Here is a 13,331-nt window from a genome sequence, read left to right on the forward strand (position 1 = left end):
TAGTTGAATTTGACTTGTTAATTGATAAAAGTAATTTGGTTCAAGGAATAGAAACACAAAATAGTCAAGGAATGCAAAATATGAATGAGAAAGGAAATGAACTTTGAATTTTCAATCCTTTTCCCTTTCTTTGTACTCTAAAATATTCGCTTTTTTGAAAATTATAGATTTCATCATGTTTAATTAGTGTGTATAATAATTTTACTAAATAATTATTTACGTAAAATATGTATTAAATTATTAAAATCAGGAAATATATCAATGAGATGAAAAGTGATCGGAAACTAAGAGAATTTTGATTGGTTAAAAACACACTATAAATATTAGAAAATTTTTATTTAAACCTGATACATGTATTAATTATGTTGGGCTTCATGTGAGTTCTCATTAGGAAATTTTTATCTAGATTCGATTTATTATAAATATAAGATACAAACATGTAAGACTTATATATTTAATAAGCGAGTATCACATATATTATATCTTGAATTCGTAATAGATCAGATTTAAGCAAGAAAAATTGTGTCTGATTCCACTATTCATAATGTGTCTTGGGTGGGTCATGATGTAAAGGTAAGAATTTCTGCAAAATTATTATATGAATTTGCCCATAAAACAGAACAAAACAAAGTGACAAGCAGAAGAAGTCCTCCTTTTTCTTTTTCCCTTGGGTGGAATGCAGGCGTGAGAAACGCACTCAAAGGAAAATGCAAGTGCTTAAGTGCATGTCCACCTTCCCACTTTCCTTTACTTTTCAATCATAATTATGCAAATTTTCATTTCAAATATGCCAAACAATAATCATTTTAATCTCAATCACACAACAAGAATGGCCTTCAATAACAAATCCAAGAAACCCCATTTCTCTTCTCATCATTTCAGTCTTTGCACTACTCTTTTCTTCATTGTTCTTTTCACTATTCCTGCTCTCTTTCTCCTTCACACTCATCCATCTTCCATCTGTACCACCCTTTCTGTTTCCACCCATTCCAAGCCTTGGTCTGGTGATCTACGTGCTGCCGAATTTGCATGGAATCGTCTTTTGTTCGGTGAAATTCATCAACCGCCTCCTCTCAAGCTCAGAGTTGCTGTTTTCTCTCGCAAATGGCCTATTGGTACTACCCCTGGTGGTATGGAACGTCATGCCTATACTCTACACACTTCTCTAGCTCGCCGAGGCCATCAGGTTCATGTCTTCACCTCTCCTCTAGATGGAGAAAGCTCATCTCTTTCTCCTCTATTCTCATCTCTTTCTCCTCTATTCTCTTCTCCTCAAATTCACTGCCATGAAGGCGAGCCAGGTAAGTGGAGATATAACAAAGCTTGGGAGCAATTCTATGAAGAGAATCAACGCCAACCTTTCGATGTTGTTCACTCAGAAAGTGTAGCTCTTCCTCATTGGCTTGCTCGAGATGTCCCAAATCTTGCTGTTTCTTGGCATGGTATTGCCCTTGAGAGTTTACAATCTGATATCTACCAAGACTTGACAAGAAAATCCAACGAGCCCATTTCGCCGGCGGCCAATAGAAGTATGCGAGGAGATGTCCTTAAGGTTCTTAATGAGATAAGGTTCTTCAAGAGCTATGCTCATCATGTAGCCATAAGCGATAGTTGTGGAGAGATGCTGAGAGATGTGTACCAAATCCCAAGAAACAGAGTTCATGTGATTGTGAATGGTGTAGATGAGGATGATTTTAGAGAAGATGTGAGATTAGGCCATGAGTTTAGGTCTAAAATTGGTGTCCCACCAAATGCAAGTTTAGTTCTTGGTGTTGCTGGAAGATTGGTGAAGGACAAAGGCCATCCTCTACTCTATGAAGCCTTTTCCAAGCTCAAAACAAAGTACCCTAACGTCTATTTAATAGTGGCCGGTTCTGGACCATGGCAACAAAGATACAAGGATTTAGGGGCACAAGTCCTAGTTTTAGGGTCTATGAGTCCTTCAGAATTAAGGGCATTCTACAATTCTATTGATATATTTGTGAATCCAACGCTTAGACCACAAGGGCTTGATCTTACTCTCATGGAAGCAATGATGAGTGGAAAACCAGTCATGGCATCAAGATTTCCTAGCATCAAAGGAACCATAGTTGTGGATGATGAGTTTGGTTACATGTTTTCACCAAACGTCGAGTCGTTGCTTGAAACATTGGAAATGGTGGTGATGGAAGGCTCAAAGAGATTGGCACAGAGAGGAAAGGCTTGCAGAGAATATGCAGTTTCCATGTTTACCGCTCGGAAGATGGCATTGGCTTATGAAAGGTTGTTCCTTTGTATTAAGAATCAAACATTTTGCGCCTATCCTTAATATGGCTACACATTTTTCTCTTTCCCTTGTTGTTCATATTTTTCATTTTTATTATTGAAAGTGAGAAATTATCGGATGTTTTTGATACATATGCACATTTCTCACAATTATATTGAGCTCACCTTCGTATTATGTGGATTTTCTTACCATAAATTATGCTCATGTATTTAATTAAAGGAAAGTCTTAGATAAATTTAATCTAAGATATTAAATTAAGACAATAAAATCACTTATGATAATAAAATCATGGACAAAATGTGATTTAATAATATGAAGTGATTCCATTAATTAATCTGTCGCAAGGGTTTTTGCGGTCGCCTGGACGAATTCTGACCGAAGTGGGAAAAGTGAGGAGTCGCTACTTTAATTTTGAGGAAAATTAAAGAAAACCATTTGTGAAGGTAAATTAAAAAGAAACCACTTCGAAAACAGAGATTCTAGGTTCGAGGTCCGTACACGGGTGGGGAAAGTGTTAGGCACCCCACCTCGTCCCTCAACGAGGGTAAGCATATTTAACATTATGCTCTTTATGAATTAAAATTGGTAATTTGGGGGTTGGAGTGACGATGTTAATCCTTCATAAGGATAAAATGAATATTTGATATTTCACCATTTAGGGTTTCCCAAGAACACGAGTACATAAGATAACCCTTCAGTGATTAGATGCTATGTAACGGATTCTTGTTGGGGTTAATTCGCATATTTGGAGTGTTGATATTTTAATTTGGGATTTAAACTAAGAGAATTCGGGTAAGGACTCTCTCCCAATCTCTTAGTGTATTTTGTTTAAAATTTAGATGGAAGATTTCGGATAAGAACTCTCCTCCGATCTCCTCATATTTTGTTAAGATTTCAGCCGAGAATGCGTGTAAGAACTTTCCCCCGATCTCTTAGTGTATTTTGTTTACAATTTAGGCTGGAGATTTCGGATAAGAACTCTCCTTCGATCTCCTCATATTTTGGTTAAGATTTCAGTCGAGAATGCGGATAAGAACTCTCCCCTGATCTCTTAGTGTATTCTGCTAAAAAAAAAAAAAATTAAGCGGGAGATTTCGGATAAGAACTCTCCTCCGATCTCCACATATTTTGTTAAGATTTCAGCCGAGAATGCGAGTAAGAACTCTCCCCCGATCTCTTAGTGTATTCTGTTAAAAAAATTTAAGCGGGATATTTTGGATAAGAACTCTCCTCCGATCTCCCCATTTAATAGGGTTTTGGCCGAGAATACGGATAAGAACTCTCCTCCGATCTTGTTAATATATTGCGTCTAAGAATTAAGTGGAGCTCGGGTAAGAACTCTCCCCCGATCCCTTAATGTATTATATTGCGTTTAAAAATTAAGCTGAGCTCGGGTAAGAACTCTCCCCCGATCTCTTAATGTGTTGCGTTAAAAATTAGATTGAGTTAGGGTAAGAACTTTCCCCCGAACTCTTAATATGTTTATTAGAATGGCGTTTTGTAGGAACCTGGGACTAAGGATTTAGGTAAATAGTCCTTTTGGACCCCTCTTTTTTGGGGATGGAGTTCCGAAGACACAGAAAATCCGTGTAAAGCTTTTCCTAGCCTACGGGACCTTATAACTAGATAGTGGGTGAAAGACTGAACTCCTTGCCAACCTTCCATGTGATCGCTCTATCCGAACTCCTTGATCCGATCTCTTTTAATTGCTCGCTCGGGATCCGAGCTTATCTTGATTCTCGATCTATTATATTATCACCTGGGCTCGTTCTTTAGCCCGACCTCACAAATTATTTGTTTAACCCATTCTTGTTTCCAACCTACCTGACCCATGCTACACCTATCTTCCTTTGTTATTTTTATTTTTTTAGATCGAAAGTTTTCATGTCGAAACACCCCTGCTTATATTCTTTTGAGTATCTACAAGTTGCCTATGACTTGAACGTCTATTCTCAAAGGAAATGAAAACTAAGAGATGATAAATGAAGTTTACGAATGAATAGAAAAAGAAGACCCAGTAAATGAATATTGGCCTAGATAATCTATTTAGAGATTTAGTATGACTGGATATAAAAGAAATTTTAAGAGAGAAAATAAAACAAGAATATTCGACAAAATAACAGTCTGAACACTTACCTGTGGGAAGTTAAGGAGACAGATGAGCTAACTCCGGTGTCCACAAATTTCGTAGAGGTGAAAGCTGATGGCGAGAGAACTTGAGCTTACCCTGAGTAATGAGGATAGGTCGAAACGATGTTGAACCCGGGAAGGTAAAGTCAGATACTAGAATGGTGGGAATGAGGTGGAGTGAAAATGATTGTAGAGGAACTGAGAATGGAAGTTTCAGGACTCAGAGCTCCTTTCGATGAAAATACTTAAGAAAACTGGTTTCTGAAGTTTTTCCACACTTCGAAAGGTCAGAATGGTAAGTAGCTAGACCGAATCAAATTTCAGAGTCTTTCCACTATAATCACCACCACCTTATTTTTTCGTCCCTTCTACAGTATTGCATGCAGGTATTTATAGGGAACAGGTGCTCCTTATGAAGGGTCAGGATCTCATCAGGGGAGATGGAGGGTTTAGATTCAAAATGACACAATCCGATGTCTGAGAATTAAAGAGAATCAAAATGGAGGGTTGAGATTTCATTCAACATATCTGTCCTTTCTTCTCTTAATCCAACAGCTCAGGGTCTTGCCTTACAAGATAGATCAGAGGGCTGGGAATAAAAAGCGCCGATCCTGTTGTCTGCTTTTTGATCCAAGGGCTCCGGGTCCGTCCTTACAAGTATGATCAACGGTGGAGACTGAGGTGTACAGAACTGCCATAACTATTTAAGCGTCTGTCAGCTAGGTAGGCGTTTCTGCAAATGAGGTGTGCGGTGAAGATTTGATCATGCCTGCAACGCTTTAACTAACTCGGCTCTGATTATGAAAAGAGTTATTTAAAAGCTATTCAATCTCTCCTTGCTTTCCGATCTCTATTTCTTTCGATCTCCCTATTATGACCCTCTCCTTTTCCGATCTCTCTAGTATCAGGTCCCTTCTCATTCTCGGATCTCTCCTATTTTAGATCTTTCTTCCTTATCTAACTTGCATTGGTCAATGCCATTAATTCTTCTGTTACCGATGCATTCGCTTCGGTTTCTGTATGCAATAAATGCCCAGCCCCTATATATATGCGACAACAGGGAAATTCCCTCCACACTTCACTTCTCCTCCTTCAGTTTCTCCATTTCTCCAATTCTAGTTTTTCTGGTAATATTTCTGATTATGGTGACTGCTTTTGATCATTTTTCCAACTGTTTTCTTTGCCTTTCGCCTGAAAGTTTATGACCCCAGTGATCGGAGAACCATAAGGATGTTATCTAATGACAGTGATGGAACAGGACTAATTTACCGATCAAGATCGAAAGTGATGAACGTGCCAATCTCGAATCGGTCTACCGATGAAATGGGTGGACCGATTTTGGGTAAGAGAACTGCTAATTTCAATCTTAATATCGGTGACCGCCTCTTGAAGTTCATTTGGCTCCTCACCACATCAGGCGTCCCGACTGCAGCTCGGTTCTGGTCGATGACATCGACGATGACTCCTCTCATCATCATGAGAGTCATAGTCACCCTATCTGAGCTGCACATCTATCCAATACTTATGGCTGGCTTTCTGATCAAACATATCTTTTGATTCAGCCACAAGACTAGGATTTGACATAGGCCCTTATTGGGTAAGATGTAGTGCTGATCTTTAGAGATCGCCCAAATGATGTAATCTAATCTTTAAAGATTCCCCTAATGACGTAATCCGATCTTTTAGAAATGAAATGAAATTTTATTTGAAGGTTTTTATTTTATTATTGCATTAGTTATTCTCCCGATCTCTGATATGCATATCCGATCTGATCTCTAAATGAATCACTGTTTAGCCGATCCGTGGTTTTGAAAGTTTGCTTAATCCGATAACCCTAACTAACTGATCTCATTTATTTGATTTTATTATCGTGTTTCTGGAACCTTCCCCCGACGTGCCAGGAAAGCGACCCGATTCCGCTAACCGATGTGTCGCTTGGGACTTCGTGAGCATTAAATGCTCAGACGGGTATAAATAGGGGGAGGGTAAATCAGTTGCTCCCTTATGTCATTTTCAGAACTTTGCTAGCAATCTCAACATTCTCTCTTTTCTTCAAGTTTTTCCGACACCGATCACATTCCAGTAAGGATTTTGATTCTTTTTTTGGTTAACTTCTTTTGTTTTCTTGAAAATGAGCGGCGCCGAGGGTCAGAGAGCTGCGAGCCTGCCTTTCGTCCATGTTTCGTGGACCTCAGAAGAGGGCGCTGTAATTATATCAAGCAGTCAAACCAACAGGGCCATTGTTTCGGTTACTGGTCCAGCTGCTAGATCGAGGCAAGGAGCATCTTCCAGAAGAGAAAACCTGCCAGTGGATGAGTTGCCTTCGATCCTGAGAGAAACCGATCTTCAGTCTATAAGCTAAGAGTGTAACCTGCGGATCGACTCCTTCGAACTGATCAAGTGCCATGGCGACCATCAAGCCGATCACTTCTTTGATGAAATCGATCTCATCATAGTATATGAAGAGTAGCTGAAGGTCGGGCTCTATTTTCCTTTGGATGAATTTTACAAGGCCGTCCTAAAGTTCCACCACATTTCGGTAGCTCAAGTGCATCCGAACTCCTGGCGGACTCTAATAACGTTCCGGGGCCTCTGACGAGCTAAGAGACTGGAACCCACGGCTAAAGTCTTTGTCAAGCTACATAGGCTTGCCCGAAGGAAGGATGACAAGTTCTAGTTCTTTCAGGCTAAGTCGAACTGCTCCCTCTTTACCAATCTCTCTTCTTCATTGAAGAATTGGAAGGACCGCTTTTTCATATTGAGGAGCAAGATTCTGAACGGCTTTAAGGGTATCCCACGAAGTTGGCAACACTTGGTTGCTCCGATCCCGAAGAAGATCACCTTAAATAAGGATGAAGACACCATGGTGAAAGAGTTAGAGTCTCAGGCGTCCACCCAGAAATTCTCGTGCTTAGACGCGATTATGGCCTAACTAAAGTATTGGATGATGCGGCTGATCACTGACGAAGACTACAAGCTTCATATCACTGACGAAGACCACAAGCTTCAGCTCTCTGACCTCGGCCCTGGTACTATCCATATCTCTGGCCTTTGAATATTAGCGAACTCACTGACTTCCTTTCTGTGCAGGTATGGAGGGCGATGATGCTTCCAAAGAGAGCCACATGCGAAAGAGGGAGGTCTCCCGAAAAGTGCAAGCGATGAAGGGGGCCATCGTTGCTGATGCTCAGACCCCTCGTCCTGAATTAGTAGAGGTGCCGAGCTCTCCTCCCCGATCTCAGGAGCAACCGATCCCTGAGGTAAAGGTCGTCGCTCCTGCTCCTCAGCAAATCGAGCTTCCACCTCCCCCGACTCTTTCGATCTCTTCCAATGTGGAAGGGGAGGCCTCGGGTCCTACGGTTAGGACACTTTCCCAGGGCGCTCAACTCCTGATCCAGTCGCTGGAAAGGAACCGCTCTACAAGAGGGAATCCTGGCCTGGCCAAAGTCATGGGAGCTTCCATCTGCTTCCAAAAAGATCGAAACAGGTTGGCAGAGGAGAGCATCGATGATATCTTAGCTCAGACAATGAGCTTGGGCTTGGAGGCCATCGCAAATCAGCACGTAATCAGAGAGAAAGCCCACGCCTTAAGGAAGGAGATCCTTAAGGCGGTCCAGGACGCCTCAGCTGCACAAGCTCAGCTCTCCTATACTAATGACTACATCGCCGGAATGGAAGATCGGATGAAGCATTATGAGGAGAGGATAGCGAAGGTGGAGCGGGAACTTGAAGACTCCAGAGCTGGTCGGTTTTTCGATCTCGCTCGTTATGCTGAAGACCTTCGGGCGAAGGAGGAAGAGCTCAAAGCCAAGGATGAGGAGCTCCAAGCTAAGGAAGAGGAAAGCACCACAAAGGAGGTCGGGGCTTATGTGAACACTCATAATGACCTTCTGGCTGAGCTGAGGAAGCGATATCCTGAAGAAGACTTCTCCTGAATGAATGAGCTCGCCCCAGAGGCCGAAGATGAGAGCGACGAGGAGCTAGAGAGAGAGAGGGAATGAGAGAAATGATGATGTACCTGGAGAGCAGGCTGGGGGAGACCCTCCAGCCGAATGACTTGTAAATCTTTACTTTGAAATGAATTGAAGTCCTCTTTTTTGTTCAATTTCTTAATAAGATCGGCAAGCGTTCAAATTGTATGAGTGCTTAATTATTTGAATGTATTGGAACATTAAACTTGAAAGTAACCATTAACCTAAGTATAAGAGATCGGAAAAACATTACATGTAAGCATGAGATCGGACTCAGCCATGACCAAACGCCGGGTAAAACTTTAGAACATTAGAATTGGAAAGACTTGATTTGAATTCTTAAGATCGGGATCATTATTAGACCGAACAGAAACCTTAACTTTATTTTAAGGAATATCTGAGACATTCAAGTGAGAAGCCCGATTCTAACATTAACTAAATGAAGTTCCACAATATTTGTAAAGCGAGATCGGAGGCAAGACCGGATGGTACGGAGACCCGTTATCGATTCGAACCCATATGATAAGAGATCGGAAAACAATTAACTAAGTGTGAGATCGGTTTATTCCATGGTCGAGCAATCGATGAGTTCGGAAAAGTCATTTGTGATCGAAGGACATTGGCTGAGAGCGGCTTATAAAGTCGATTTAAAAATCCCTTGACTTCGGAGGTCGGCCAAAATATGGTATCGACATAATCTATAAATAATACAGTAGACTAAATTTATTTTAATAAATAATGTACTCTTTCTTTCTTTTGTCCATTTTTATCCATTTTTAATTATTTTTTATTTTAGTTATTGTTTAAATTTTTCATCATAAATAAATAATTAAATTATTTAAATTATAATTAAATATTTCTTAATTTAATTAAATTATCATTTATCTCACATAATTAATAAAGATAAAAAGAGAAGCAATAAGATAAGTTTTAAGAAATTATAGAAATAATTATTGTATTTTATAGAGATAACGATAAAATAGGAAAATTTTAATTAATACTTTTTAGTTTGTTTTAAATGACAAAAAATTTTAAAAAAATCTCTAAAAAATGACAAATAAAAATTGACGGAAGAAATAATAATCTATGGCAAATTTCTTTTTGGGTTGAAATAGTATTTTTTCATTTTACACTCTAAGGGTTTATATGCTTCCCATATATATAATTTCCTTCACATATTTACAAGCAAACCTACTCATAAGTTGTAACATAAATACACATACATGCTAATAAATTACAGCTAATAAATTACATAAGAGATTTACTTATTTTGTCTTGCCTGGAGTCTCATTTGAGTTGAAACTCCATTTCTAGCCTTAGATTTTGGTGAAGGAGGCCATTGCCCACAAGTGACAGCCATGTCCTTGTACTGTTGCAGGGCTTCAAGTGTTTCAAGAATGGCTGGCATTTTGGGCCTGTCTTTAGGGTTCACACTTATGCATTGCAATGCTAAAAGGCCAATTTGCTTTGCCCCCTTCACAGAATATTGGCCTGCAAGTCTTGGATCTATGATGTATCTCAACCTTCTGCTACTATTGAGGTAAGGCTTTGCCCAATCAATTAGGTTTTGCTCAGTTTTTCCTCTTGATTTGTCCATCGCTCTTCTCCCTGTTAGTAGCTCTAGCAACACTACCCCAAAGCTATAAACATCACTCTTGATTGTTAAGTGACCTGAGTAACATTTACTATAAATTAGCAATTTAAAATTTTTAATAAATTTTCATTTGAAAAACTTAAATTAGTCACTAATATGAATTCAATCCCATTTTTTAAAATGTTAACCTTTAATTTGAAACTAACTTTATCAAATAAGTAATATGTCTTTAACGACTATATCAAACCAAGTTAGGGAGACTTATTGAATCGAAAAATTATTCAATATAATCATAGTACATAATAATAAACTTATTTTAATTATTGATTGTAGTAAATTTTAAGAGCCTACATCTTAATTTTTGAGATTTGACAAAACCTACAACTTAATTATTTTATTTTTAAAATCAAATAATTTAGCAAAAATGACCAAATTACCCTTATCTTTTTTAATATGAAAATAATTTAGACTCTAAGGCTTTGTTTTTTTAATAATTTAGTCATTGAGATTTTATTTTATTAATAATTTAGTATATATATATTTAAAATGTGAGTCCCATTAAATTTAAAAATTTAAATTTAAATTATTAAAATATAAATTAATTATTTTAAAATCTTTAAAAATTTTAATTGATTACAAAATCGTCCATTTATTTTAAAAATGGATTTTTAAATATTATAATTATTTATAAATAAGTCTTTATAATTTTGTAAAATTATATTTATATAATTATTATTTTAATAATATATATAAAAAATTAAAAATGAATTAGAAAAGGTATTAGTGGTGAACCTGTAGAGACATACTCAGGGGCAGCATATCCATAGGTACCCATCACTCGAGTAGTAACATGAGTGTCTGATCCTTCAGGTCCCATTTTTGCAAGTCCAAAATCTGATAATTTTGCAGTAAAATCCTAACATCAACAGAGACCCAAAAAAAATTATTAAGTCAGGAATAATTCCCTTTAATTTATTAATAAATATTTAAAATAAATATTAGAGGAATAAAAAAAAATTAATAATTAAACGCACAGAATCAAGCAAGACATTGGAGGTCTTGAAGTCACGGTATATGACAGGCGTCTCAGCACTATGAAGAAAGGCAAGCCCCTTAGCTGCTCCTATTGCTATTTTCAACCTTGTACTCCATGCCAATGACAATGATATTCCTGCTCACACCATTATTAAACTAATATTTATATTCATTTATTTGATGAAAAATATTTTTTATAAATTTTAATTCAAAAGTGTTTCATTTCTATTTATAAAAAAAAATTATATTATTTCATGTTAATTATAAATAAAATAATTATATATACCCAATTGAATGTTTTAAATAAAACTTACTCTTAAATAAGTGATTTTCTAAGCTGCCTCTAGGCATGAACTCATACACAAGAAGGCGTTCTTCATCCTCGCAACAATACCCAATTAGTTTTACCAAATTTGGATGCCTTAGTTGACCCAGGAATATTACTTCTGCCTGCTTAGTCACGAAAATATTTTATAAATCATAATAAATAAGAAATTAATCAATTTATTTTTAAAAATTATTATTATGAATAAATTGACTTATTAATTTTATTTTTGAGGAATTAAATTTCAACTAAAAACTTAAAAAAATATGCATAATTTAATCAGAATTAAGATTTAATTGTGTCCGAAAATAAAATTTAATAACAAGTTGAATATTTGAAGAAAGCAAATATATAAATTAAAAAAAAAATAAAGGGAATGAGAAACTAAATACCAGCCATTCTCGGTGTCCTTGAAGGCCTTCAATATCAAGAAGCTTAACAGCAACAGGCTGAGCCTTCAAACCCTGCCTGAAATTCTCATCAATATAACCCTTATGAACAGTCCCAAACCCACCTTCTCCAAGCAAATAATTGCTGCAAAAATTGTGGGTTATGGCTCTTAATTCACTCAGTTGAAAATCATACAAGTCTGGCCCTAAACATCCTGCAAGATCTTCATCTATTCGCATGGAAGAAGACCTGCTCACATCAGAGAATGAAAGTTTCCTAAAGGAAGGCAATGGAGCTATGTTCTTGGATAACTCTGTTTTTGAAGGCCTACATCTGCTAAAATTTCCAAAGATTGTCTGGTCTTTAGCTGAACAGCAATTTGCTGTGAATGGTCTCCACTGCTTATTGGAAGATTCTTTCATTTTTTTTTCTTTTGCAGCACAAATTCTGCAGAAATTGAAGAAGAATCTGCTGTGTTTATTACAATGGATTATAGTTATATAATGGTTTTAGGTGTGTTTATATTATAAAGAAAATTGGATTTTTTAAAAAATAATGGAGAAAAACATTCTTCTTCAACTGCTCTAACCACTCTACTAAATGGGTATTTCTTGTTTTTTTTTTTTTGGTATTTCTTTTTTTTTTTTCTGATGGTATTTTAGTTTAATATTTGCTATGCTTTGTCACCTATGAACTGTCTTCATGCAGAAAATGACAATATTTTTTATTTATCTTTTTTATGATTATCCAATTCTGTTGTATTGACTCTGCAATTAGCTACCAGTTGAAGATATAAAAAAAATGCTGATATGTTCTTACCATTTCTGATAATGACTGAAAATTTTATTTTCATACAAATGTAGCAGTTGAAGGCGTTGAATTAATATATCACAATTTATTTTTAAGGGGTCAAAATAATACTTAATATATATATATATTTATATTTATAATATTTTTATTTTAAAAAATTGCATGTGTGTATATATATATATATTTTACAGAGTTAGAAGTCATGGTGCTCCTAACTTTTCTACCTTTTGTTGGTGTGCACACACACTCGCAAAATAAATAGGGATGGTAAAGTTCTCCCCTGATCTGATTCACTCTGAATCAAATCAATTTTCTTTAATTCTGCCCTAACTTCGATGTCACATGGGGTGAGGATGGAGAAACCTTCTCCTCCTCTCAAATCTCCATAATTTATCCAAATAATAATATATTATTATTTTTAATTAAAAATAATTTTAATATAATTTATTTATATATATTTATGTATTTAAATATTATAATTTTAATAAAAATTATAAATATATTACTAAAATTATGTTTAAAACTTATATTTTTAATTTATATTTTATTTTTAATAAATAAATTTATATTATATAATAATAAATTAAAATAAAAAATAAAAAGAAAAGTCATCACATGGAAGCCTGCCTCGCCCTGCTTCCTGACGGGGAAATCTCCGCCTCGATCCCAAATTTCTGTAGGGACAATGGCGATGTGAGCAATCCTCACCCACAATCTGCTCTATTATTATTCCTAAAAATAAATATAAAAGAACACAAATTTACATGGCTCAAATATATCTATATCCATAGAGCCACTGTAGTTATTTTA

At 36.3% G+C, this 13,331-nt stretch overlaps 2 protein-coding genes across 2 annotated transcripts; one reads left to right on the forward strand and one right to left on the reverse strand.

Moving 5' to 3' along the window:
• The first annotated feature begins 650 nt into the window (after nt 1-650).
• LOC110637262 (uncharacterized) lies at nt 651-2,384 on the forward strand. The gene has a single exon (XM_021787295.2). It carries the CDS (start codon nt 767-769, stop codon nt 2,306-2,308), a length of 1,542 nt encoding a protein of 513 aa, XP_021642987.2. The 5' UTR covers nt 651-766; the 3' UTR covers nt 2,309-2,384.
• Nucleotides 2,385-9,612: 7,228 nt separating this feature from the next.
• Nucleotides 9,613-12,215, reverse strand: LOC110637263 (probable serine/threonine-protein kinase PBL15). The gene is made up of 5 exons (XM_021787296.2): nt 11,714-12,215; nt 11,311-11,446; nt 10,996-11,132; nt 10,754-10,877; nt 9,613-10,038 (listed from the first exon to the last, which is right to left on the reverse strand). Exons 1-5 carry the CDS (start codon nt 12,131-12,133, stop codon nt 9,629-9,631), a joined length of 1,227 nt encoding a protein of 408 aa, XP_021642988.2. The 5' UTR covers nt 12,134-12,215; the 3' UTR covers nt 9,613-9,628.
• Between the last annotated feature and the right edge of the window lie 1,116 nt (nt 12,216-13,331).

Source organism: Hevea brasiliensis, chromosome 18, assembly GCF_030052815.1.
Source record: "Hevea brasiliensis isolate MT/VB/25A 57/8 chromosome 18, ASM3005281v1, whole genome shotgun sequence".
Classification (NCBI taxonomy): Eukaryota; Viridiplantae; Streptophyta; class Magnoliopsida; order Malpighiales; family Euphorbiaceae; genus Hevea; species Hevea brasiliensis.

What these genes read in the sequence shown, in the direction of transcription:
- LOC110637262 (XM_021787295.2), top strand. Translation starts at nt 767, where the DNA reads ATGCAAATTTTCATTTCAAATATGCCAAACAATAATCATTTTAATCTC.
- LOC110637263 (XM_021787296.2), bottom strand. Translation starts at nt 12,133, where the DNA reads ATGAAAGAATCTTCCAATAAGCAGTGGAGACCATTCACAGCAAATTGC. An exon ending in AAGGACACCGAGAATGGCTG is followed by an intron (nt 11,447 to 11,713) that starts GTATTTAGTTTC and finishes GTGACTAAGCAG; the next exon opens with GCAGAAGTAATATTCCTGGG. An exon ending in CCCTGAGTATGTCTCTACAG is followed by an intron (nt 10,039 to 10,753) that starts GTTCACCACTAA and finishes AATGTTACTCAG; the next exon opens with GTCACTTAACAATCAAGAGT.